The sequence below is a fragment of the Zootoca vivipara genome, chromosome 9 (genome assembly GCF_965207765.1).
Source record: "Zootoca vivipara chromosome 9, rZooViv2.hap1.1, whole genome shotgun sequence".
NCBI lineage: Eukaryota > Metazoa > Chordata > Lepidosauria > Squamata > Lacertidae > Zootoca > Zootoca vivipara.
The window spans coordinates 27,039,485-27,064,118 of NC_142592.1; the positions used below are offsets into that span (position 1 = coordinate 27,039,485).

Consider the following 24,634-nt stretch of genomic DNA (forward strand, 5'->3'; position numbering starts at 1 on the left):
GAAAATGAGACTCTGCCAGTTTTTGCAACGCAAGGAATTTAAAAGAACATAAAAGAAAATTTTCGAGGACTTGCCCTTTTGAAACGTTAAAACTATTTTAAGTTGTATTCATTTTTGGTGTAATTAACATGCAGGCAACTTTAAACAACGAGGTATCTAGTTAATCTTTTTTTTAAGTAAATCTCTAGGCGGGAATTCATTGTGGAATTCATTGCAGTTGTCTTGGCTCATCAGGTGACTCCCAATTTTAAAACTTGCAAAGTTGCTTTTCGTTTATGTTCCCCTTAATTCAGATTCATTTTTGTTGCAAGAGATACATGCCAAGGAAACCTTGTGTAAAAAGCAGCTGGAAGAGAATGGGATGCGCTGCTGCCTAGGAAAAATAAGCCTGCAAACAGGTGCAGCCAGCAGTAGCACAGGAGAAGCTTTTGAACACATAACACGCTTGTATCATTTCAGCAGCAGTTCCATGAAAGAAAACAGCTTGATTAGGGGGAGATCAGGGGAGGCAGCTGCACAAGCAAAATATAAACATAAAGGGTAGGTACCAAGAGAGTCATGTTTCTCAAACACAGACGCCTGTCAGCCTTGTCCTGTGGAAAGGGGGGGGGGGTTAAAGCTTTAAAATGAATTTGTGAGATTAATGCAAACTTAGAAAGAAAATAGAGGGGGGGAAACAAAAAAATGAGTGTTAATTGAAAAAGAAATTGATATATTGTGACGGGATTAAGATTTATTTATTTTTCTACCTCTAATTCCCTCAGAATTCCTGACTGTCCACAAGTCTCCAAGTCCTCCAGTGCTTGAGACCAGAAATTTTCCTCCTGGTCAGTCTCGGGGGCACCTGCAAAGCTGGATTCATAGAGAAAGGTTTGCTTAAGTGGCAAAGGCAACACGGCAGTGTACTTCATAGGAATGGTTTACAGCAACAAAACCAGACTTAAGGGTGAGCATGGGCAGGAAGCAAGCAAGCTTAGACAGGGCTGTGAAGAAGGAGCGCGATTACTGACGCACGACACGGGGGGCTTAATTAACCCAAGAATTTACAAGTGGTCTGTAAGTAAAACTTCACACAAACCCCGGCCTACTTTTATTGCAGCAATCTTCATGGCTAATTCATGCTTAGGAGCTGCTATGAATGGTGAGGTTGCACGTGCAGGCACATTTGTGAGGGAAAGGAAGATGCAAGATTAATGGTTCCGCGTAAACTAAACTGGAAGAAGCAGCACAGCCTCTCGCTCCTTACAATTATCAATGACGATCGGAATTGCTACTCGCACACTTACGATAGATTCCCAAATTCACCTAATGCAGATTTAGTGTACAATCGCACACTCACTGGTTCAGTGGCCAAGGGGTTTCAGGATAAGGCAGGGGGGGGGGTTCTTCTGAAGTCCAGATCCACTGCCTTAGCTGGAAAAAAAATGCCTCCATGTGCAAAGGCTCCTATGCTCTGCTACGGAAGTAGAGTCTATGCATCTCCATAAATAGAATGGAGTCGTGTTGGTATGTAGGTGCAATGGAGGGGGGGGGACGACACCCCTCCATTCTGTGGCACTGGCTACAAACATACGGGAAATCTATCCAAGGACAGGAAATGGCACAAGCAATTTCCCTCCTACTGACAAGTGGGAGGAGGGAGGAGGGAAAAGGTAGGAAAGAGATTGCTCTCTTCTGTTTCCCCCTTGCCTTCCTAGAACTGGGAAAGGTTTGGAACAACTGCTGGCAAATCAGGGACAGAGCTTAGGGCCTGAAGATTCCCAGCCACAGGATTGTTCAGTCCCCCCAATATCTGTAAAGTATTTACATTAGAAACGTGCAATCTCCCTACCCATCACCATTGGGGATCAATCCATATTTGATTGCCATTCCTTCAATCCTTATTTTAAGATGTGCTAGCCAGAACCTAGGCCCAGATTTGCCCAAGACATGCATTAGCCCAGTGTTTCTCAACCAGTGTGCCTCCAGATGTTTTGGGACTACAACTCCCATCATTCCTGACCACTGGTCTTGCTAGCTAGGGATGATGGGAGTTGTAGTCCCAAAACATCTGGAGGCACACTGGTTGAGAAACACTGCATTAGCCAACCACTAGATTATAGGGTTGCGAGACTCAATAGTGGACAGGATTTCTGTGCCTTTAATTGCCCTGCTCTCTTTTGAGTCTGGAAACCTTAAAGAGAAACCAGCAGACCCCTTGTTTAATTTCCAAGCAAAGGGTCTGCTGGTTTCTCTTTAAGGTTTCCAGACTCAAAAGAGAGCAGGGCAATTAAAGGCACAGAAGTCCTGTCCTCTATTGAGTCTGGCAACCCTACTAGATTAGCACATGGACTTTACTTGGCATGCGGCTGCTGGTGTAAGTTAGCCTCTGCTTTGCACCCACAACCTACCACTTGCCAAAGTTGCTGTCAGCCTAACAATATGGCGGCACCCTACGGTTCCCCCAAACCAAGCAGAAACTAGACGAATGCTTAGAAATCTCAGGCCATGCATAGAGACTGGCTGCACGTTGGGGAGGGGGGAATTAGTATCCATTTCTGGATGCATGTGTGGGAATCATTAACTCAGAAAAAAGCTGATTGACTTGGCATCAGCTGGAGGAACAGATGTGTGGGTTTTAGTGCTATTTACCCCAGGTTTTGGATCAGATTCAGTTGCAACTGAGCACCTTCATTATCAGCAGAGAAAAACTAGGGACCTTCCTTTAGGTTTATCATGGATTCATGAGTCCAAAGTGATAAAAAAAAACAGTGCAGCAAGTCATTTCCCATGAGGACACCAGAGATAATGGTTTGGGACAGTGTGTGTTTTTTTGGCAGGGAAGGCAGAGGAATTATTCAAGTCACGCTGTAATCACCAGTAACACTTTCCATGTGTTCTCTGAGAATATTGATGAGACTGTAGGTCAGCTGGAGAAACTAGCAATAATGGCCTGTCTGAGGGTTACAGCAAAACTAAACTGGGAACCAGAGCACAGAAGGTGGGTCTGCACAGGGGATAGAGTGCAATTTAAAGAGCCAGGGGGGTGAATGGGTGAGGAATGCCAAACCCTCTCCCCACAGTGCTTTTCTCCTAGGTGGGCTTACATCCCTGTTAGGCTCTATGCTGGAAGTGAGCCTAATGGAGCAAAATCCCTGGCGGAGGGTTTCCGGTTCTGCACTCGCACTCATGTGTCCCCTTAGCCCTTTAAGTTGCACCCAACCCACTTGAAAAGTGGGTCTGTTGCCCCATTTATCTATAAAGACATGGATCTGTTGCCATCACCCGTGCTTTGGGCTTTTGCTTACTTTGCAAAATAAGGGGTCAAGCATTGACTTATTCTGTCTTAGACACAACGTTTCCTGGCCAGAGCTTCTCCAAGACAGGTGAAGGCTTGACAAGAATTGCATTATCATTGGTAACATTTCAAAAGGGGAGATCACACCAGATCACCACATCATCCCCTTGTCCCACATGGCTCCCCTTTCTTAAAGGGGCACCATGGTTACTGACCATGTGGAAATTGCAACCACACTACACATAGATAATGAAGAACCAGTCCTTACAAAGATGTGTGCGCACGAAACTACATTTGTGTCAAATGATGAGGTGCGTGGAACAAGATTAGGGAAACGAAAGACTCTTACAACATTCAAAGGAGGGGGTGGGGTGGGGAAGGACCTTTTTCAGTTTAATTGTTGCATTAACAAGAACCAATGATCTATCCTTTTATGCATAGAATTTCACCGAGTGCACAAGTATTGCTTTCAGCATCATAACCTTTCATGAATGTCAGTAACCTAACCTAATAAATCTCATGCAGCATGAACTGTAAATATCTCAGTAGTGAGAGGACAAACTGGCAACTGGTATTTTGAGCCCAGGCAAGTGGTGTATGTACTCACAAAGAAAGTTGCTGCTGCTGCAAAGATAAATTGAGTAACTGGTGCAAAACATACCTGCTTGCGACTGGTTTGTCCCATTCATCATCACTTAGCCCTGTGTTGTGGAAGGGGTTGGTTCGGGGCCTGTTGGGAGGGGATAAACTGCTCCTTTGTTTTGGACTCCTCCATTCAAATGTGTTGAAGTTGTATCCTGAAGCCTGATAATTGGGACCTAAAATATTAACCGTATTTGTAAAACCGTGATGCTTTAAACGAAGAAAATGTTTTATAACACTACATTGCACCCCTAATAACACAATGTGTTTTAACTTATTTCATTGTTCTTCCAGCAGTTACATGAGCTAAAGCCATCCTTGTTCCCATTTCATGCATGTGGAACTGAGGCCATGAGAGCTGCTCAGAATTATCTAGGAAACAGACTGATTTGAACCAACATCCAATTCTTCACTGAGTCTCAAAAGTGTAGCTCACCTGGCCTTCTCAATTTGTGATAAAGAAATGGCCTGACATACATGATATCAAAGAACTCGTAGCAGAGTAATTATAACAAAAAACCAAGGCAATATATTCCAGTCAGAGTCTGGGAATACATTGCAGTATGTCACACAGCAAACTGTCTGTACAAGCTTAAAAGAAAGTTTCTATAAATATATTTTGGTGGTACCAAACACCAACACCCCTTATTTGCACATGTTATTCTTCGTTGGAGATGTAAAGCTACCAATGCTGACTTATTACATTTTTTGGTGATTTCCTAAAATACTGGCATTTTGGCACTCCGTTATAAATGAAATGAAATGGTTAACAGGGTGCAACTTCCATTTGATCCATTAGCAGTCTTGTGGACACAGAGTTGGTAATATTTCTCTAGGCATTCATGTGAAGGGCAGATAAGGAGCAGCCCCTTCTCTCTAGTTGCTGCTTGCAGTGTTCTGGCTCAATAGTAGTATCCCATTTTCCTGGGCTAGCGAACAGATAAGAGGGAAGCATCCCTTCTAAAGTAGCCTCGCACTACCATCACAGGTTCTCACACACAGTAAAAACATGCTGTGGTGTGCAAGCTTCTACACCCAGCTATGGAATGAGTGGTTGGTAGGATGGGGATCCCGAAAAGCAGAGAATACTGCACAATTGGGAGTATGTTAAAAACCATATATAATAGGGGGGGGGATTGGCCATATCACTATCATGTTAAATAAGGCAACCAAAAGAAAGATCACCTGAACTGTACTTGCACTACAGATTACTGGGAACACGGATATTATCAAGTTATCTTGTTTAGCAAGTATGGTATTAAGTTTATCTCCATTAGTGGGACATGGGTGGCGCTGTGGCTAGGGCTTGCCGATCAGAAGGTCGGCGGTTCGAATCCCCACGATGGGGTGAGCTCCCGTTGCTCGGTCCCAGCTCCTGCCAACCTAGCAGTTTGAAAGCACGTCAAAGTGCAAGTAGATAAATAACGGTAGGTACCACTACAGCGGGAAGGTAAATAGCGTTTCTGTGCGCTGCTCTGGTTCGCCAGAAGCGGCTTTGTTATGCTGGTCACATGACCTGGAAGCTTTATGCCGGCTCCCTTGGCCAATAACGTGAGATGAGCGCTGCAACCCCAGAGTCTGTCACAACTGGACCTAATGGTCAGGGGTCCCTTTACCTTTACCATTAGGAAAAGACATGGACTGAATCTGAACTAGAAAAGTTGGACAGAAACCAGCCAATACTTCAAAAACTGAAATGGAAACAGCAAGCTGAAAAACCAAGGACATATTTTTATAATGGCTCTTATAAGCTGTGAGATAAAATAATGAGCTCTCTTGAAAACTATCATCTTCCTATGCTAATGACTTGCCAGTGTAAGCACTTCCATCTTTAGACAACTTTGGCCACAGACAAAATACCCGAGAGGATCTGTGCAGGCTAGCACATTATATTCTCAGTGCAGTTTAACTAAAAGCAAAGACTGCAGAACAGAGGATTCCCATTTGTGTGTGGTGGAGGGAAACTGCTGTACTAAAGTAACTCATTCAAGCTGTCAGCTTGATGCAATGTTAAATACTTAATGAGAAAAATAGAAGATCAGTATAGAAAGGGCTGTAAAGCCATCTAGTGCCACACAAGGCAGGAAATATCCATCAACTCGGCTGCTCGTGGATTTGACTACAGTATTCCCCACTCATACTTCAACCTCAAACTACACATTTCCCAATTATTAGGTAACCTTGTAGGGTAGTGATATGTGGAGCCAATGATACCTCACCCTTTCTCCAAAACTGGTGCACAGGGTGGCTTGCAACACAGCATACAATATAAACAGCTATATAAAATATAATACAAAGCAGAATACAATTACAATCATACACCCATTATAAAAAAACAGCACTAAATGCTGACCTGTATCAAAACCATTAGGTTCCAAAGGACTGGACAAATAAATAAGTCTCCACCTGTCTAGATACATGAGAATGGCTATATACCAATAGTATCTCAATAAATGAATGCTACAGGAATTCATGGATCTGTACAAACCAAAATGGGTTCTCCCAAAATCTCTTTACTTTGACTTTATTGCTAAGGTAGTTGATAATCTCAACTGGAAGATCCAAGGTGCATAGCCCCAGTTCAGTGCAATGGAAATGGTTACCACAATGGAAATTGGACCACATTAAATGGTATGATTTAGAGTGCCCCCCTGTGAAACAATCCTATTGTTTCATAGGGGGCCACTCCAAACCAGACCATTTCACGATGCATGAAGGTAGTTTCTACCAAGTGCTACCAGCTTCAGTCACGTAGCTTATGACATTGTTAATGGTTCCCTTACCCCTTTTGGGAGGGGCAAAAAAGGAGGCCAACACTAACAGTGTCAATCAGACCACACGGGCTGATATTATGTACACAATTTCCCAACAGATGCAGCTAGTTTCACCCCTATACCGTATGGTGTTATTTATGGCCACAGAAGAGAGTTGTGGCTGTGGGATGGCACTTGCTAAAGGCCCCAGCAGTTGCCCAAAAGATTGACAGTTTTGGAAATGCCACACTTTTCTAAGATGTCTAGATATCAACACCCTTTGTACCTTATGACATGGCATGAGTTCTCTGAAATTTGTCATTTTGAGATAAACAAAAACTCACCCCTCCTCAATCTTTTTTTTATCTAATGATTCATCAGGGCAGGTGATATAAAAATACTTAATAGTTGCCCCCTAGCCCATGCACAACATTATACTTGAACTACTGAATTGAGTTGAATTTCTATTATCCAGGCTTGTACACTCCACTCCCCTGACCTGAACCAAAATGTCTACAGCCGCCCATGATGGGTTGCTGACCATTCCTGGAGATTTTCCAGAACTATTTTCATTCCATAAAATATTCACAGCTCAATATTTCATTAGTTTTTTAGCCAGAGGAACAAATGGGTCTGCAGAGATTGTGTGTGATTCATGTGCTGTTTACTGTCGCGCAAACTAAGAAGGGATGTGGAATGGCAGCAGAACAGTGAGTTCTGGCACACAAAAATAAATCAAATTGTTGCTCTTAAAAATTAAAAATATAGCAACATTTTATATTTGTAGAATTCAAAGGAAAGACTAACTACACAATGTCTAGCAAAAATGAAATTGCTAAATATATTTTTTTACAACTGGGAATTTGTCCTGAGATGAAATCAGACATCCAACATTACATATGATGCTTCGTTCTACTACTGCTGTAAAAAAAAATAGCTTTAGTTGCTCGTTCTGAGCTTCGTATTTGTATTTGACTTTCAAGCTCTTTTGCCCCTGCCCAGTTTTAACAACGTTTAAGGAGGAAGCTTCAGCATATTTCTGTCTTGCTAGGATAAAATGGATTCCAAAGGAACTTTGCAAAAGAGAAAATGACAGTTGCTTCCAGTGTCAAGCTACGCAATAAATTAAAGATCATTACTGAAAGTGCCCAACACTAGTTCACCCATACGCCAACAACAAAGAAAGAATTATTGCATTTCTTACACAGAAAAGAAACATTGCACAGCAGCTGATTTGGTCATCCACTCTACTAGAAGTCTACATAGCCTAACATCATGATTCCCATAGTGACAAATCAGATCTTTCCAGACATAAATCATGAAGCAAACAATCCATCCCACTTTCTAACCCAGCAATTTCTCCATCTCCTGAAGAGCTACAATGACTCCATTGAGCTATTGTGGTCAATGGCCACAGATAGACCTATCTTCCACAAATACCCCTTTAAAGCCATCTTAGGTAATGACCAATGCAACATCTTAATACATTCTGTAAACCATTTAATACGGATCTGGGACTTTTACTACTGCTAGTTGACCTTCTCACTGAGTAATCCACCATAACCTCAGTCTCCTTTTCCTAGATAGTCACAACTAGTTTAGCATGAATGTGAAGTTAGGAGTGTGAGTCCCTTTTGCCCTGATGTGCATCATTCTGTGCTTACTTATATTGAAACTTATTTGCTGCTGTGTTGGAGAGATCTGTTTGGAACTTTTCACAGCCTGCCATGTATGTGTCTCAAAACACATGGAGAAGCCGAAGGGGGCTAAATGCAGAGACAGTGACAGCAATTCTCATGATCTTGGTGGCTCAGATGTCTCGGTGCGCAGGTATGTTTCTATGATCTTCATATGATCATGTGGCCAAGAACAGGTTGCATCTTCTTACTGCAGCAGAGAGTTACTGGGTGAGTGGGTCCAAAAATACTTTTGAAGGAATGTGAAAATGTGTAAGGGAAGGAGAATCTTTCTCTTTGAAACAATGACTTCTCTAGTTGGCATTTGAATGCCATGGTGCTCTGTTTGATATTCCAATGTAAAATATGATTTTTTAGAAGTCCTCATTTTTCCAACCCAGGATGTTTACAAAAACCTGCACTTCCAGGGCTCAAAGTTTTACCCTGAGATTTAAATGACAGTGCTTAAAATAAAGGTGAAATACTAAAAAACAAGCACGGATCTTTGAGGAGGTAAAAGAAAACCCATTCTTGTTCTTCCTTTTTTTTTAAAATAATTTTTATTAATTTTACACACAAAACTAAACAAACTACACAAACATACAATGTAACATACAATATAACACAGTCCCTTCGTCTTCCCTCCACCCACTGGTTCACCTCTGCCACCAGTGAAACCCGTGTGCTTTGAGAATCAAAGGGGTCCATTGTAAGTTGGGTTTGGCCTCCCCCCTCCCTCCTCCCCCCTCTTCCCCCCCCCCTGCCACTGAGAGGACAGGAATGGAGGAGCTCTGAGGATTGGTTTCCCCCAACTCATTCATAAGTATACTTAGACACATACAAACATAACAACAGTAGGGGAGAATTTTAACTCCCCAATTCTTATTGCCTTAACCTTATACTTGTGACTTCCTCGGTGGTCTTCCTCTTGGTTTTCCTTAAACAAAATCTAAAGTTTATGGCGGGTTTCTATTTCAATTTAGAATCCTTTTCTTATAATATTAACTCAACCCTCCTCCTTTTCCATGCTGCCCTCCCACAGGCCCCCTCCTGCCACAAGAGGAACCTGTGGGGCACAGCATTTCCAAGGTTCCATTATGTCCCCTCCTCACCCCTCTGAGCACTCCCTGCCACTGAGTATCTCAGAGTAAGGAAAGGAGAGTAGGCAGCTTTCTGCCTAGACTTAACTTAACTTACAAAAATTTACATTAACTTGAATTCTTTCCTAAGCCATTCTTAGAATTCCCTCCAGAAAGCACAACTTTTTCCATTCATTTTTACACTCCATCTCCTCTCCCTAAGTCTTTTTCCTCCAATTGGATCAGCATTTCCGTTAACAGGCCAAAATTTCAAAAACCGTCTTTCAGAAACTAAAATAAAATCTTTTAACTAAGATATTCACCCCACACCCATTCTTTCCCATATCCGTCTCCAGACCCTTGTCACCCCCTGCCCCTGTCTTTCCCATTCCTCCCTAACATCACCCCACATTTCAACCCCTCCAGGATCTTCAAGTCCATTAATCCTCAAATTCCTTTGCTTCTCATTTTCTTGTTCTACTTGATTTTCTTCCTTTTGAAGTCCATACTTTGCTTCATCCCCAACATATTTTTTATAGTCCAAGTCCTCTTTAAGGTTTTCAACTAATTGTTTCTCCTGACATCCAGATTCCATCTCCACAGTATCCAAAATCAAATTTTCTTCTAAATCCTGGACTTGGATTTCATCCTCGACTGCTGGTACATTGGGATGTTGCCGTTCCTTGTAGATATCCTCCCATAGTTGTAGATAGTTTAGCACAGCCTCCCGGAAGGCTCGAGAGTACTTTGTTTTCATACTTCTCCTGACCGCAAACAGACAGGAAGTGGAGAACAAAGAGGTACTGGAAAATTCCTTCCTCAGACGGTCGACTCCATTTTGGCAGTTCTTTTCCTTTGTCTTTTAACTCAATCACAACTCCATTCTTAGTTCCAATTTTAAATAGTTCTACCACATTTTCAAACAATTTTTACTAATTGCAACAGTACAATAAGTCCACCCGGTCTTTTGACAGCTTGACAGCTTTTGACAGCTGTCAAAGCACTCTCCCCCTTAATAATGCTGTACCTCAAGGGGTGCCGGACTTGGGAGTTGAGAGGGTTCAAAAAAGTCTTTCTTTCTCTCGGGTCCACAGTCCCAGATGCCTTTTGTTATTCAGCTTAAGATTATTTAAAGCGCCTCCCAGTTTTCCATTAGGAAGAGACCGACTTCCGTTTCTTTGAAGCCTCTCCTATTTTTCCAATTAACGAATTTAAAGTCCGTGATCACAATTCCACTTACTTTTTGGAAGTTTAAATTTGTCGGAAGAATCTGCCGCTTGCCGGGTCAGGACTCGGAGCTTCACTTCTCGGAGGTAAGATATAGCCCAAAATGGCTCCCGCGGTTCCACCCCGCCGGCTCTCGATCGCTCTATTGAGCTCTCGGGCAGCGGGGGATCCGCAAAAAAAACGGAGCAACCGCTGGGCGCGTGAGTCACCGGGACTCTCCATTCTTGTTCTTCCACCCCTCCCTTCAAAACCTTTCCTAAAACCAGTTATTATTCTGAAAGCCCTCTGACATCTTAATGTCAAGGGATGAAGGAGAAACAAAAGGGTAACAAATCACTGAATAATCTCTTTATGCTCCCCCTTTGGCAGTTTACAATAAATCTTTACCATAGCCAGCTTAAAAACCACAACGAATGCACCTCAGACGTTCAAATTAATGAACACCTTCAATGTGTTCTGCATCTTTTATTAATCTAAGCTTGAAGGATAAACCCATTTAGCTGTGGATGAGCTATGGACTGGCTATTCAGACATCAGTAAAACTAGCAGAAGGCTGTTAGTATACTGATATATGCTTTATAACCTGTCACAGTGTTGTGAAAGAGTGAGACGAAGGTTAGCCGAATGCAAGAGGCAGCAGAGTGTGCTAAAGGGCGCTGTCTTAACAAGACAGATACAGCACAGTTGAGACACAGCAAAGTTGGCTTAGAAGGTTTTCCCATGGAGTGATTTTCCACGTTATGTGTGGCGGTTGATATGCATGAACCCACCTTGACTTCCATAGCTGTTATCCATTCCAGAGCCATCCCATGATTCCACAGCACTATCTACGCTTGGGACGGTAGTGGAGTATATTTCCGACAGTTTGCCTGGTTTCTGTGTGGTGGCTGTGTCATCTTCAGCATCACTCAATTCATTTAGGTGACCCGAGGCCGGAAATTTCTTGGGACTTGATGCTGGTAGGAATTAAATGGTAGGGAAAAAAAAAGTAAAATTCTGTTGGAAAATCAGATAGATATGCAGCTTCATTTGCATGGAGAGATATTCTGTAAGCGAGAAAACTAAGACGAACAAGGTGCATGAGCTGGGGGTGGGTTTTTTGGGGGGGGTGCATTCCTCATAATAGCTTAAAAAACCTTTTGTTCTAATTTCATTATTTCCGGTTTGTCTACATCCTTCATAAACTTGGGCTTGGCTCTGATCTGTACCTCTGTTTTTTGTTCAATGTTCATTTCAATGTAGGGTTTGTTACTTAATACTTTTTTTTTCTTTGAATGACTCACAGGAGTCCAAATGAGTAGTTTATTACTTCCCAAATTTTGACTGTAACACTACTGTTGTAAAGAGATAATTGACTCCCTTTTTGTTTGACTCAATTACTGCAGTGTTTCTCAACCAGTGTGCCTCCAGATGTTTTGAGACTACAACTCCCATCATTCCTGACCACTGGTCTTGCTAGCTAGGGATGATGGGAGTTGTAGTCCCAAAACATCTGGAGGCACACTGGTTGAGAAACACTGAATTACTGCACTGGTGGCTGCAAATATCTCATAGACCTTGAAGTGCTTCTGTTGAACCATTCTTGTATCTATGCATTTGTTTCTGCATTCCTACAGTTCCAATGAGCCAAATACCATTTTCATGAATGTATGCATTGTTGATAGTTGTAGAAAGGGCCCCTGTGTAATACCTGATACAACACTCACCATCTGTCTGCTTTTTGATTTTCAAGGTGACTGTTTCTCCTGCCATTTGTAACAAATGTATGGCTTCGCTCAAAGGTTTTCCTTTCAGGCTGCTGCTATTTATTGCTAAGATTCGGTCTCCGATATGAATTGCACCTGTCCTGAAACATGAGTTAAATAAAACATGAAAAGTTCAGTAAAAAGGAAATTGAGCCAAACATTTAACATACACAAGATAAGCAAAAGTGTCTGCAGTTTTTCCTTGGGTTTCACATTTAATTTAAAGTGTGTAAGATGAATGGAGCTACTTAGTCATTCTTGCTGCTAAGGCTATTTGGATCACCAGGCCATCTTTGTTTTCAGAGCTGGTAGGAGAACCAATTGACATCCAAGAAACAACAACAACCCATCATTTCCTTCAATGTGACAACACCATGGATTAAAGCTGCACATTCAGAAGGCTTACTGAAATTCCTTTCTTAGTACCTGCAAATATTGATGTTTTCCATTCAAGAGGCAAAAGGCAATGACAGCACAAACCATCACAATATTTTCACATGATCAGTTGAAGTAAATTAAGAGGGATATCCTGATAGATGGATTAAATGGGCCACAACTGTAGTTAGGGAGAATATTAGGATGGGCAACTTAGCTAGAATCTGTTGACATGCCTGTACAATCATCATGACACAACTCAGTTCACTTTGAAACTGATCCTGAAAAACTACTTATTCACTTTCAGGTGAGTTCTCCACTGAAGCTACCTGTAACTCCCATATTTTTACCAAGGCTCTTCCAGAGCTATTTAGCAGTCCTATTGCCAGGTGGCAGAATTGGGGGGTATTTTATCAATCACCAGAAGCACATGATTTTCAGGAGGGAATTAACCAGAGATTCTTGAAGCTGCAGAACAAGGACACGTAGCACATGCAGTCTTTGATCCTCTGCATCCAGACACCACAGTTTTCTGATAGGGCAAGCCTAGATGCTTTCAGGAAGCAGGATACTCTTCTCACTCTTTTACACACACACACACACACACACACACACACACACACACACACACCAGAACTGCCCAATAGATTGCTCTGCATTTTGACCACCTTGTTTCAGCACAGGTTCCAAAATTCTTCCCCGTTGTCATTTCAGTCTCTGACAACTGCACCCATATCCAAGAGACTGCTATTCACCTTTAGAATTCTACTGGCTTCAAATTAAATAGGGGTACGAATGTTTCTCCAAATGACTGCCCTCAGAAAAAGTGCTATATTTGGTTTATGAACTGCTAAGAAAATTTCACGATCCTATCCTGGCACAGCAATGCTGTGTACATGGGGTTTTAAAATAAAATAAAGAGGGAATGAGTAAGATGTAATGGTTAGCACACTGTATATATGTCACATATGGTAAATATAGCTAGACAGGCAAAAACATGTAGCACTGTATATAGAAACACATCCACCTTATAAGAAGAATGCAACACCTTTTTTCTTTAAGTTATTAATATCATCACAAGGTAAGCATGCCTGAAGCTTTCTTTAGGTGATTTATGGTGACAATAACTATTGAAAAACTATGTTCTAGATTTAACAACAGCCTCATATCATAACACCAGCAGAAAAAGACTGAACATCATTAAGTATTTCATTTGCTATGAATTGTGGAGAACAGACAGATTTCTAAGGAAGAATGATTGCATATGACTGAATGAATTGTCACACATGAATGAACACAGTAAATAGCAGAACTATGAATATCTTTATTTCAATTTACCTCTCAGCTAGTCCACCTTTAGTAAGACTTGAAATGATAATAGGATCAAAGGGCTCTTCAGTACCAGAAATAGTGATCCCAAGAGGTCCTCCGTAGCGCTTGAGCTCGACAGTATAAATAATTGCTCCTGAGCTCTCTTGTTCATCTGCAATACATGCCAAGAGGATGCAATTGGTCTCTTATGAAAGAAGGAATGAAAAGAATAATACATTCAGACAAATGATCAGAAATCACAGTGTGCATCCTAAAAGCTTCATGCCTCAAATACATATCTTAGCCACTTCAATTCTGATTTCTGAAGCCTATACTTGACTTCACTGGCAACAACATCAACTTTCCTTCCCATCCACTGAAGCAAAACCAGGATTTAAAACCTGACTCTAGACCCAAGTGAACTTTTACCTTCCCACAATTCCCTGCAACAGAGACAACCGCAAGGCAAAAAATATGGTAACATTTATCCTCCAGGTTATTCACCCCCCCCCCTTAAGTTTATAAAACAGGTTTTGGCTACAAAGGGGAAAAATCTAGACTCTGGCAAATACTTTTCTGTGTGAAAATAGTAACAGTCGCTTGAACATTTGAAAGTGGGCATTTTTGCTTATCTACTTTTTTTATATTGCTGCTGGGCAGCCATCTGTATGTGCAAAAGAAATGAACATTGCTTATTTGGACTGCTGCGTGGACATCACTTTGATAAGTCTGTTTTGTAAACTTTTGCTTGTCTATGTGTTTGGGGATTATGGGGTTAACATTTGCTAGCTGACCTACCCTGGTGCTCAAATAGGAAGGGCTTAATCATTGAGCGTGTCAGTACTTAGGTTGCCTAAAGCCTGTGATCTGGAGGGTGGAGCTTGGAATTAAAATTCCTTGCACTTCCTGGAGCTTGTGAACGGGAGAGTGCATGGGCAGAAGCAGCTGGATATGGTCAGCTTTTCATTTTCACGGCAAGAAGGCAGACACCAGGGCCATCTTAAGCATATCAAGTGCCATGGTGCAAAGGTCCCTCCGGTGCTCTGCCCCGTTTCCCAGAGTTGTCGACCTTTTTTAAGGGGGGGAACCCAAAGTTGTTGACCTTTTTTTAGCAAAGGCTGCTCCTGCCCTCGTGTTGCTGCCCCGTGCTGCTCATGCGCGGCTGAGCATCAGCTCCTGCGGTGGGGTCATGGTGTGGACCTGGGGGCGGCACGGGAGGCAGGCAGGGGTCTCGTCTGGGCAGGGACAGACGCACTCACTCAGCCGCAGTCTCGCTGTCCTTGCTTGGGGTGGAAGGGGGGGGTGAGGAGAGAGCGTGACTGGGAGGCGATTGGGCAGGGGAAGGAAATGTGGTTCGTGTGAAGGAGTGCAGAGGTGGGGGAGGCAGCGGGAGGAGGCAGTCTCTGTGCAAGCAGGTGGAGAAGCAGGTGAAGGAGGGAGGGGCGCTGGGGGCAGCAGTTGCAGCATGTAGTCTTGAGCGCAGGGATCTTTCGAGGTAGAGTGGACGGGGGAGCGGTGGTAGAGTCACGTTTATTATGCACAGAGCTTGGGATGCAAGCACACACCACACAGCCAAGGAGGTGGTGTGTCGTGGAGCCAGTGGAGTGAGCTCCGGACTGTGTGAAAGCATCTGGAGCCTTCCCGCCCCTAATGAGCGCTGGAGGTGCGCAGGCACCAAGCCCCTGCTCCGCGTCACTTACCTCTCCCTCCCCAGACTCTCCCCGGACTCTCCGCCTGGCACCCTCCACTGCTTGGCGCCCTGGCTCGCCGCACCACTACGCCCAATGGGTAAAGACGCCCCTGGCAGACACACAGGTCTGATCTGGAGGGAGCTTATGAATGAATGAAGCCTAGTGTAGGTTTGTAGCTTTAGAGACTGTGTACAGATAGGGGGATTGCATTTATCTCCTGTTTCACTTGTTCCTTTGCACCAATAGCAGGTTCAGCTCCTTTTTCCGTAAAAACTCTTTACTAAAAGCTCCAGATTCTAGACATTTATATATGTGTCGTTAAAAACTCTTGTGGTCCTTGATTATTCTTGTCACTCCCAATACCTAAAAGCCATAAAGGCTTCAGGGAGACTCAGCGAAGTGGATAGGCTGATTAGTAAACAGGTAATATGTGACTAGGTAGGAATTTATTGTTTCCTCTACACAAGATTTCCAGCCTGGCTATTGTGTGCCCCACAGTTATATTACCATTACTGGGGAATCCCTTCTCTCTCATCTACTTCCCAAGAAGCCAGGACTTCTGGTTCCAGTCTCTCTTTCCCCTCTTGGTTATTATATGTGTCTTTCAAACTAAGCCTGCTTCCCCCAACATGTGCCTCTAGGCTCTGCCTTCTTGCCTTGGGACCCTCACATCTTGTTTCCAGATGCTGGAATGCCAGACCCTAGGAGATGGCACTGCGGAGCAGCAATGGTGTGTGTATGTGCATAATCTCCCCCACATCCCTAATTGCTTACATTATGTTTCTTTTGATTTCATGCAACAGCTTAAAAAAGTGAAAGCTTAAAAATAATAATTTATGGCAACAGTTTATGGACTGGCAACTTAATGAAGCATTGTTCTTAACACAAACTGTACAGAAATATTAGTTTTATGATGACTGTAATCTGTCTTTGTAACTAGATTTAAATGAGATAATTTACGAAGCACACATAATAGAGGAATTGCATCTAGCAGACCTTAATTGGTAGTCATGTAGTTGCACACAATTCACCCCGTATTATAAAATAAATGTTTTTAATCTATGCAAAGTATTAATTTAGCCACGGAATTAAGAAGCTGGCAATTATTAACTGCTATAATTCACACTAAAATGTACATATCAGGCATTGTAACCATCAGAAGGCCATGTACGCCGCTTCTGAGCAAGTATAGATTGGGATGGATCATAATAGTTATTGGGCTGGAAATGAGCAGATACTAAAGGTCAGGGAATCAGGTGACATGGAATTTAATTCATGCTGACTTTTGGTGGGTGATGAATTTGCCTTTTAGATAGAAAACCTGGTGATAATATGGGCTAGTGTTAAATAGCTTCACTTGTTTTCTGCTTATGACTCTGCTACCTGGGAGCATCAGGATTGTTAATATAATAATAATAATAATAATAATAATAATAATAATAATAATAATAATAATAATATACTGCCCTATACACAGGGGTCTCAGAAGGAAAATACTGATAGGTGTAAAGAGTAATAGTATTTATATATATTTATACTCTTTCTGGAGTTAGGGAACTGACTGGGATAAGCCTTGCTCAACTGAGCTTGTATTCTGTATAACTTGTATACAAATTTTATGTGATAATGCGTGGTTTGATATGCCTAATAAAGGATATTTGTTTGTTTGAGTAACGGTGGAAAGGGAACCATCTATTTCCCCAACATAACTTAAGGCTAAGAATGCCAAAAGAGATGCTCTTGTCTCTTTCTGTGCCTGAGAATCTAATCATTTTTATGTTGCCAAAAAGAAGTGATATGAGAGTGAGTAAACAAGAGAACAAATTTTCCTCTGAATGTACATTTGTATGATGATTAAGCGTGGCTAATATTGTTGTGGAGGAGAGTGAGGACTAGAGTATTAATTGAGTGATGGGGAGGTAGGATTTCATGCTTTGCCAGGAATCCCCCAAAAATCAGGCTACCCTTGAGTGTACTCCTCTAAAACAGCTGGGCCAAAATCATGTCTGAAATTTGGGGTGGGGGTGGGATTTTTGCTTAAAATACAGAAGTGGCACTGAAACAAGCATACATGACTTTTTGCAGTGATGGGCTGTGCCATAGTCCTATCATGGGCCAATGACAAATATTCTAATGTTGCATGCATCTTGGAAGTACCATCATGGAATACAAAAATATCTGCATTGCAATATAGATAGTGCCTTTTCTCTGTATATTTAAAAATAATATTAATGAACATCCATTGATTATACAACAGAGATTAGATCTAACATAAATGGTTATAAATGTAGGTTTTTAAGCCAGCTCACTGTGAATACCAGAGTTATCTTCATCTTTGCGAATCTTGAGCTTTACAAGGTCCTCGCAATGCTGCAGGATTTGAACTGCATCTTCCATGGAACAGTTGTCTAGTCGAATATTATCTATGGCAAGCAATTTATCACCTAGTTCTAATGTTCCAGTTCTGTTAACAAATGGGACACATTACAAAATTGATGACTTGCACATGCTGTCTAGACATCTATTCATGCAAATGATTTTATTTTTTAAATGAAATTTTTTTAAAAAAAAAAAGCAGTGGAGATTAAAAAACAACATTACTCCAGTGGAAGGATTTGCTTAATTTAGAAATATGGATCATTTAAATACTTAGGGAGTGTGAGAGTAACCAACATAACTTTTTTTTTGCTGACTTGAAAGCACTCACCTGTGAGCAACACTTCCCTTCTTAATATCTGAAATAACAAGAGGGTCTCCTGGTTTTCGACTAGATGGAGCTGAAATATGTAATACACACATATATGCATTTGAATTCAAAATAATTCTCAAAACTCCATATAGCATATGCTCATTAATGTTAATGCTTTTATGTACAATATTTATTATACATGGGTGTATACTCCTAGTAATGCACATTTGTGGGGTGTAGTTATATGTTAAGCCATTCGTCCTAAAATATAACTGGTGTGCCTTATAAATATTGGCGTGCCACAGCTCTCATAGAAACAAAATTTCATTCAAAACAGAATATTGAGCAACCTTTGTGAACTCAGACCCCTCAATTTCTTAAGCATGTATACAAATTTGCTTCACTGATCACATCAGAGGTTACCATAAAAGCTTCATAATTCAGATGAACCTTGGAATTTAATTTTATTATATTACTGGGTGAGAGAAGAGAATATTGCAACAGACCCACATTTCTGGAGTGTCCTTACCACCTGGGGTTCAGCAGGCCCTGTAATTATAGGTCTTTCAGAAAGCTCTGAAGATGCATCTGTTTTCCCTGCTCTTCCCTAGAAGGGTGCTTGTTGGATTGCTGGTTTCATCTTGTTTTTGGGTTTTAACATATTTGGGCTGATTGCTCTCGTATTGTTTAGTACTGGTTTGATTTATTAAATATGCTTTGCTGTGTCATATTTTATGCATAAGCCACCTTGAGAGGGCTTTTGCCCTAAAACGTGGCCTAAAGTATTTTAAATACACAAATAAAATATTTTTTTCAGGCATCATGCTGTGCCAACAGCACAGTATGGAGGGCATGCAAATGTGCCCACATTTAAATAGACCTATGCTGCAATTGTGATACAATTCATACTGCAAAAGGGTTAACTTTGAAATGGTATCCCTCACATTCTTGCTGCCTCATTCCTCCTATTGAAAGAACATATACCCAGCTTGCTATTTTAAAATATATCCTGTTCTACCCCATCCTTGCATGCAGGATAGATCAATATGCCAATGGTTTACTCGGAAGTTAAGTCTCACTGCGCCGATGGAATTTGGTAAGAGCACAAAAGGTTTCAATGTTTGACAAAAACAGTTCAGTGGTCTAGAGCTGCAGTGCTACAGCCGCATTTATCTGGGAGTAAAGTTCATTTTGGCCACATTCACACCATATACTTCAAACACTACAATGCCACTTGAAACAGTCATGGCTCCCCCCCCCCAAAAAAAAATAGAAAAATTCAAAGCTGTAGTTTGTTAAGGGTGCTGAGAGTTTTTGGAGATCCATATTCTCCTCTTAGAGTTGCAATGACTAGAGTGGTTTAGCAATCAATTCCTCTTCATTGGGAAGTCTGGAAATTGTAACACTCTGAGGGGAATAGGGGTCTTCTTGCAACTCTCAGCATTTTTAACAAACAGCTCCCAGAATTCTTTAGAGCAAGACGCGGCTACTTAAAGTGGTATAATAGTGTTTTAAACTGTATGGTGCGAATGTTGCCTAAATCTAGTGGAACTTATTTCTGAGTAAACATGGCTGGAACTGAGCTTTAAAGCACTCTTACTTCTTTCCTAATATTGTCAGAAAGATGGCTTTATACTTGTTATGTGACAAAGGTATCATGCCCTTTTTAACAGACTCTTAAGCTACATCAACTTCCTCCTACATGTAATGAATATGATCTTGCAAATACAGATATGAGAAATGTTACACCCTTGCAAAGACCCGTTTGAGTCCATCCTCATGGCTGATATGAAGAACCGAACCTACGAGCCGCCTTTCCCATGAGATATAGAGTGCAGTATATGTCTACTCGTGGGAAACTATTATTTTGATATTTCATCAGCTCATATATCTTTCTGGACATTTTTCAATGCCCTTTTTTCAAAGTATTTGCGATGATAAAGTAGCTCGCGTTATAAAAATTGATCTCATAAAAATCTATACTGCATTTCTCAGTTTAAAAATCAATTGAGATAGCAAACAAATTAAACTTAACTGGAATTCCTTATACCTTTTAAACGATGTTTCCCTAAGCATTCTTTGTTAAAAAACAACAACTCAGTTTTAAATATATTGGTAGTACGAATAGCATATTCTGTATTATACCTGTACTGGGTACAAATAACTTCAGGGTTGCTTTTTTTGTTTGTTTATTGTTTAATGAAAACCTGCATCCAAAACAGATTACTATTCTGTATTCTAAATTATAAATGGTAACATTGTTTTCAATTTCAGTGTATATAGTGCTTTTTTTTTCAGGGAGCACTCAAGGGTACAGAGTACGACACCTCTTTTTGTTGTTGCTAAAACGAATTACACTTACTGTAACAACTTTATGGTGAATACTGGCACCTATTTTTCTAGGAAAAAAACACCGAGTGTCTACTTGAGAGTAGATCAATGGCTCAAACTTAAACCTCCTCCAAAAAGGACTCCTTGCCACACAATGGAGTATAATGGTACTCCATTGAGCCCAGGAGGAATTGCACAAGAAAAAACATGCTACTCTTCTCACGTAAGTGGGGCAACCCTCAGACCACCTCATAATTGGTACTTATCTGTGTTTCAAAACCCTCAAACCATAATGATGGAATCTGTCAGACTGCAAATTCTGAAGAGGATCAGTCATCCCATCTTATCCACCTGAATTGGGTAAGTTAAATCTAATTTGGAATCTGAGTAGGGCAGATTTCTCCTCCTGAATGTAATCTGAATGTAACACAAAAGCACCTACCCTACTCTAAACCACATTGGCTCACCAAGTAAGTGTCAAATGAAGGTGCAGAATATTGAACTTCAAGAATTTCAGGATCTCTATAACCCACACCCAGTACATTTCAGCAGTATGATTTTAAAACTTTAAACAAGAAAAATGCTAGAATAAAGCAAAGTAAGAATGGAATAACAATCTTCCAATCTTCTCAAAGTTTAACAGAAAGCAAGAAATTAATTTAATACTGAATTTTAAGGGGGGACTATAAAGACTCAGAAGTAATACAGATAGTGAATTTAAAATATAAACCTTTATTTGCAAAGCTAATCTCATCTCAGCTGGGCAAAATGAGGACAAATTAAGATAAAGATTATTTTTAGGAACCACAACATACAGATGAGCATTAAAAAAAAAAGCATAGCAGTCAAATGGAAGAATCTTCTTGTTCTTTCTCCCATTGTTCTGTATTTTTATCTATATTAATATCCTGTTTCTACAACTCTTTCTCCTGACAGACATGAGCCTGTAATTTCCTTCAAATTTCATTCCTATCTAAAAACCTCTTTCGCAGTGTTTATAAAAAGAAAGCTATAATTATCACTGAAGCTTCAGAGAATCTAATTTATATTAAATAAGTGATTCGGTTATGGGGTCTAGCTTGAACTTTTGGCTAATTTTAATTTGCTGGGTGGTCAAAAGCTCTGAAAGAGCAAAATAGAGTGCAAAATACATCTACAATAATTTTGTTACCAAACATTATATATTATCAGGATCATATATTTTAAAAATATGACAAAAGTCTGCTTTTACTTACAGCTTATGGTGATGCCAAGCTCTACGTTATGCTTCTTTGGTAGTTTTACATGAAAAGTGCCACTACTTGGTATAACAGATTCTGTAATTAAAAGTTTTTTTTTCATTTATACTACATGCTGGGCTGAATCACATTCATTGCATTTTCATCACTCACACATTATCCGTTAATTAAAAATAATAGATAATATTGAGTCAAGGAAGCAAAGTAATTGTGGCTCATTTTAATGTTCACAATTCAAAATTTCACTGTGTTTGCTGCATACTGCCACTTCTTAAAGGGAAGGACCTAAAAGCTAAAGCAGAAAATCCTGAGCATACAATAAAGCCAGTATCACAAATGTTTGTTTCTCTCTCTCTCTCTCTCTCTCTCTCTCTCTGTGTGTGTGTGTGTGTGAGAGAGAGAGAGAGAGAGAGATCAATTATAAAACTAGCAATGACTCAATGATGTCCTGTAGACATCTACCAGTAAATAGGGACAGAATTCCTCCCAGCAAAAGCACATATGACCATGCACAGATCCCCACAGGATCAACAGTCGTCCTCCTTTCCTCTTTCCACTTGTACATGCATCTCAGAGCATTTCCCGTGATCTAGAACTGGAGGCTACTTCCTGCCTCTCCATCAGTTTTCCAACCCAGCCCTCCAAAGTAAATTCTGGGCCAGGCCCCAGGTTGAGGACTCAGAGCTTAATAGGGAAACAGGGAGTGTTTCAGCAACTAGAGGCATAGCTGCCAAGTACCCCGTATTTCCCAAGAAACCCCCATTTTTCCTTACTGTTTCCAGGTGGTCTCCCGTTTCAGCTCCTCTCCCGTTAATCTCCCTTATTTTGTCTCCTGTCAGCGGCCATTTTTCTGGTGCCACTTTGCCCATCTATGGGCACCAGAAAATGGCCGGCACCGGAAGTCGCGTCTACGCACTTCCGGACATGCATAGATGCAACTTCCGGTGCTGGCGCCGGCCATTTTTGGTGCCCATAGATGGGCAAAGTGACACCGGAAGTTGCGTCTACGCAACTTCCGGTATCGTGCAGCTGCCGATCCCGGATTTCTCTGTGAGAGACCTGGCAGGTATGACTAGAGGCTACACTGTGGTGTGCAAGTACAAAGAGGAGGGAGGGAGGGAAAAATAATTCAATGAATCCTATGGCAATCCCTCCACACTCACATGAGTAACTCTGGGAGGGATTGCACCTAAGAATTCCAAGTCTCTTTTCAGTCAATGGGAGTTTCCTCATGAGAGCAGGTGTCATGTGGGGATTAAGAGCAGGTCCCAAGCTTTGAAATGCACACCTTAATTTAATCGTGTCAATGTACAAAATTTGTATCTTTGTTTCCAAATTACACATTATGTCCTAATTTTCCGCAATGTACTGTGTTCCTAGTGCTTCTGTTTTGCATAACCCAGTGCACAAGCGGCAGGTAACCATTTCCCCAAACTCTGGTGCATTCTGTCTTTGAGCAATCAGTAGAATAAAACTGGCATATACGAAAATATGTGAGAAAGAGAAGATTGATTTCACATCTTGAATAATAGAATACTTGTCATTTCTGCCTGAGTTTTGAAATATTCAGTATGAATTAAAGATTGCAGAAAGAGATGGAGGTTGTATATGTGTGTGTGATAGCAGCTTCAGATTCAAAAGTGAAGGGTTGAGCTTGCATTCAAGTAAGAGAAAATACTTGATTATTCGTACCTGCAACATCAAATTCTATTTCCAAAGTGACCTTGCTGGTGATAGACGAGTCTCTAAGAAGTTGATTAGCTTCATCAAATGTGCTGTCTTCTGTTGGGATCCCATTTATAGCCAGTACTCTGTCTCCTATTTGTAGGGTGCCACACCTTGACACAAAAGAGAACAAATGAGCATTCAGACACAGGGGAGATCAAAGCCAAAATAAATGCAGTTTTCAATAGAAGGGTAATAGAACAAACCCAACTTTCTCAATATTGTAAGTCTAAATTTATTCTCATGATTTTATTATGAGCACGTTTGAAATGTACCAGTTAAGAAATTAATAATCCAAAACTCTGGTGTTTTAAAGATTTGATCTCAGCTAAAACTAAGCAGAGATAGATGTACTTTCTGCCAATTTAGAATCAAAAATATGAAGGTCTTTGAACTAAGATTTAGAATTCCATTAGGAAAAAATTCTCTAATTAACACAGCTCCCAGTTGCCTGCCGGAAGTAATCGTCTAGATAAAGGCACCATTGTTTTTTGTTCTTCTCATACCTTATCAAGATTCCACACACACACCCCAACCCTTGTTGTCAGGACAGGAAATTCACTAGGTACCACCATTTTTCTATAATTTGTCTAAAACCTGAAAATAACTAGGCCAAAGCATCCAGAGATAAGTTCTCAGCAATAAAAGTTAGGAGCAATCATTTCAAAGCACCTCACCTTTCTGCTGGACTGTCAGCCTCAATATAGGAGATCAGAGGTGGAGATGACATGGTCTCCGTAGCAAACACACTGCCCTGGAGCTGTATTCCAAATCCGACAATGGGGTCAGCTGACAGTACTACTTCTGTAGTTTCTGTGTGGACAACCTGCCCAGCCAGGCCAACAGTGCTAGAAGCTAGTGACACTATAAAACAC

The 24,634-nt window shown here is 41.1% G+C and overlaps 1 protein-coding gene across 12 annotated transcripts in view; it reads right to left on the reverse strand.

Annotated features, from left to right (window-relative positions):
* GRIP1 (glutamate receptor interacting protein 1) overlaps positions 1-24,634 on the reverse strand; it is a 315,585-nt gene that overhangs the window by 6,588 nt on the left and 284,363 nt on the right. For 3 of the 12 annotated variants that reach the window (XM_088676455.1, XM_088676448.1, XM_088676452.1), the window contains exons 12-22: positions 24,437-24,623; positions 23,727-23,872; positions 22,032-22,112; positions 18,484-18,553; positions 18,086-18,240; positions 14,113-14,290; positions 12,361-12,500; positions 11,425-11,610; positions 3,939-4,095; positions 750-852; positions 549-593 (exon numbers count right to left, since the gene is read on the reverse strand). In XM_088676455.1, the coding sequence (XP_088532581.1) occupies positions 549-593; positions 750-852; positions 3,939-4,095; positions 11,425-11,610; positions 12,361-12,500; positions 14,113-14,290; positions 18,086-18,240; positions 18,484-18,553; positions 22,032-22,112; positions 23,727-23,872; positions 24,437-24,623 (1,448 nt within the window). The remainder of the gene's footprint in view (positions 1-548; positions 594-749; positions 853-3,938; positions 4,096-11,424; positions 11,611-12,360; positions 12,501-14,112; positions 14,291-18,085; positions 18,241-18,483; positions 18,554-22,031; positions 22,113-23,726; positions 23,873-24,436; positions 24,624-24,634) is intronic. The other 9 variants (XM_088676453.1, XM_088676450.1, XM_035127918.3 and 6 more) reach the window with 6 other exon arrangements.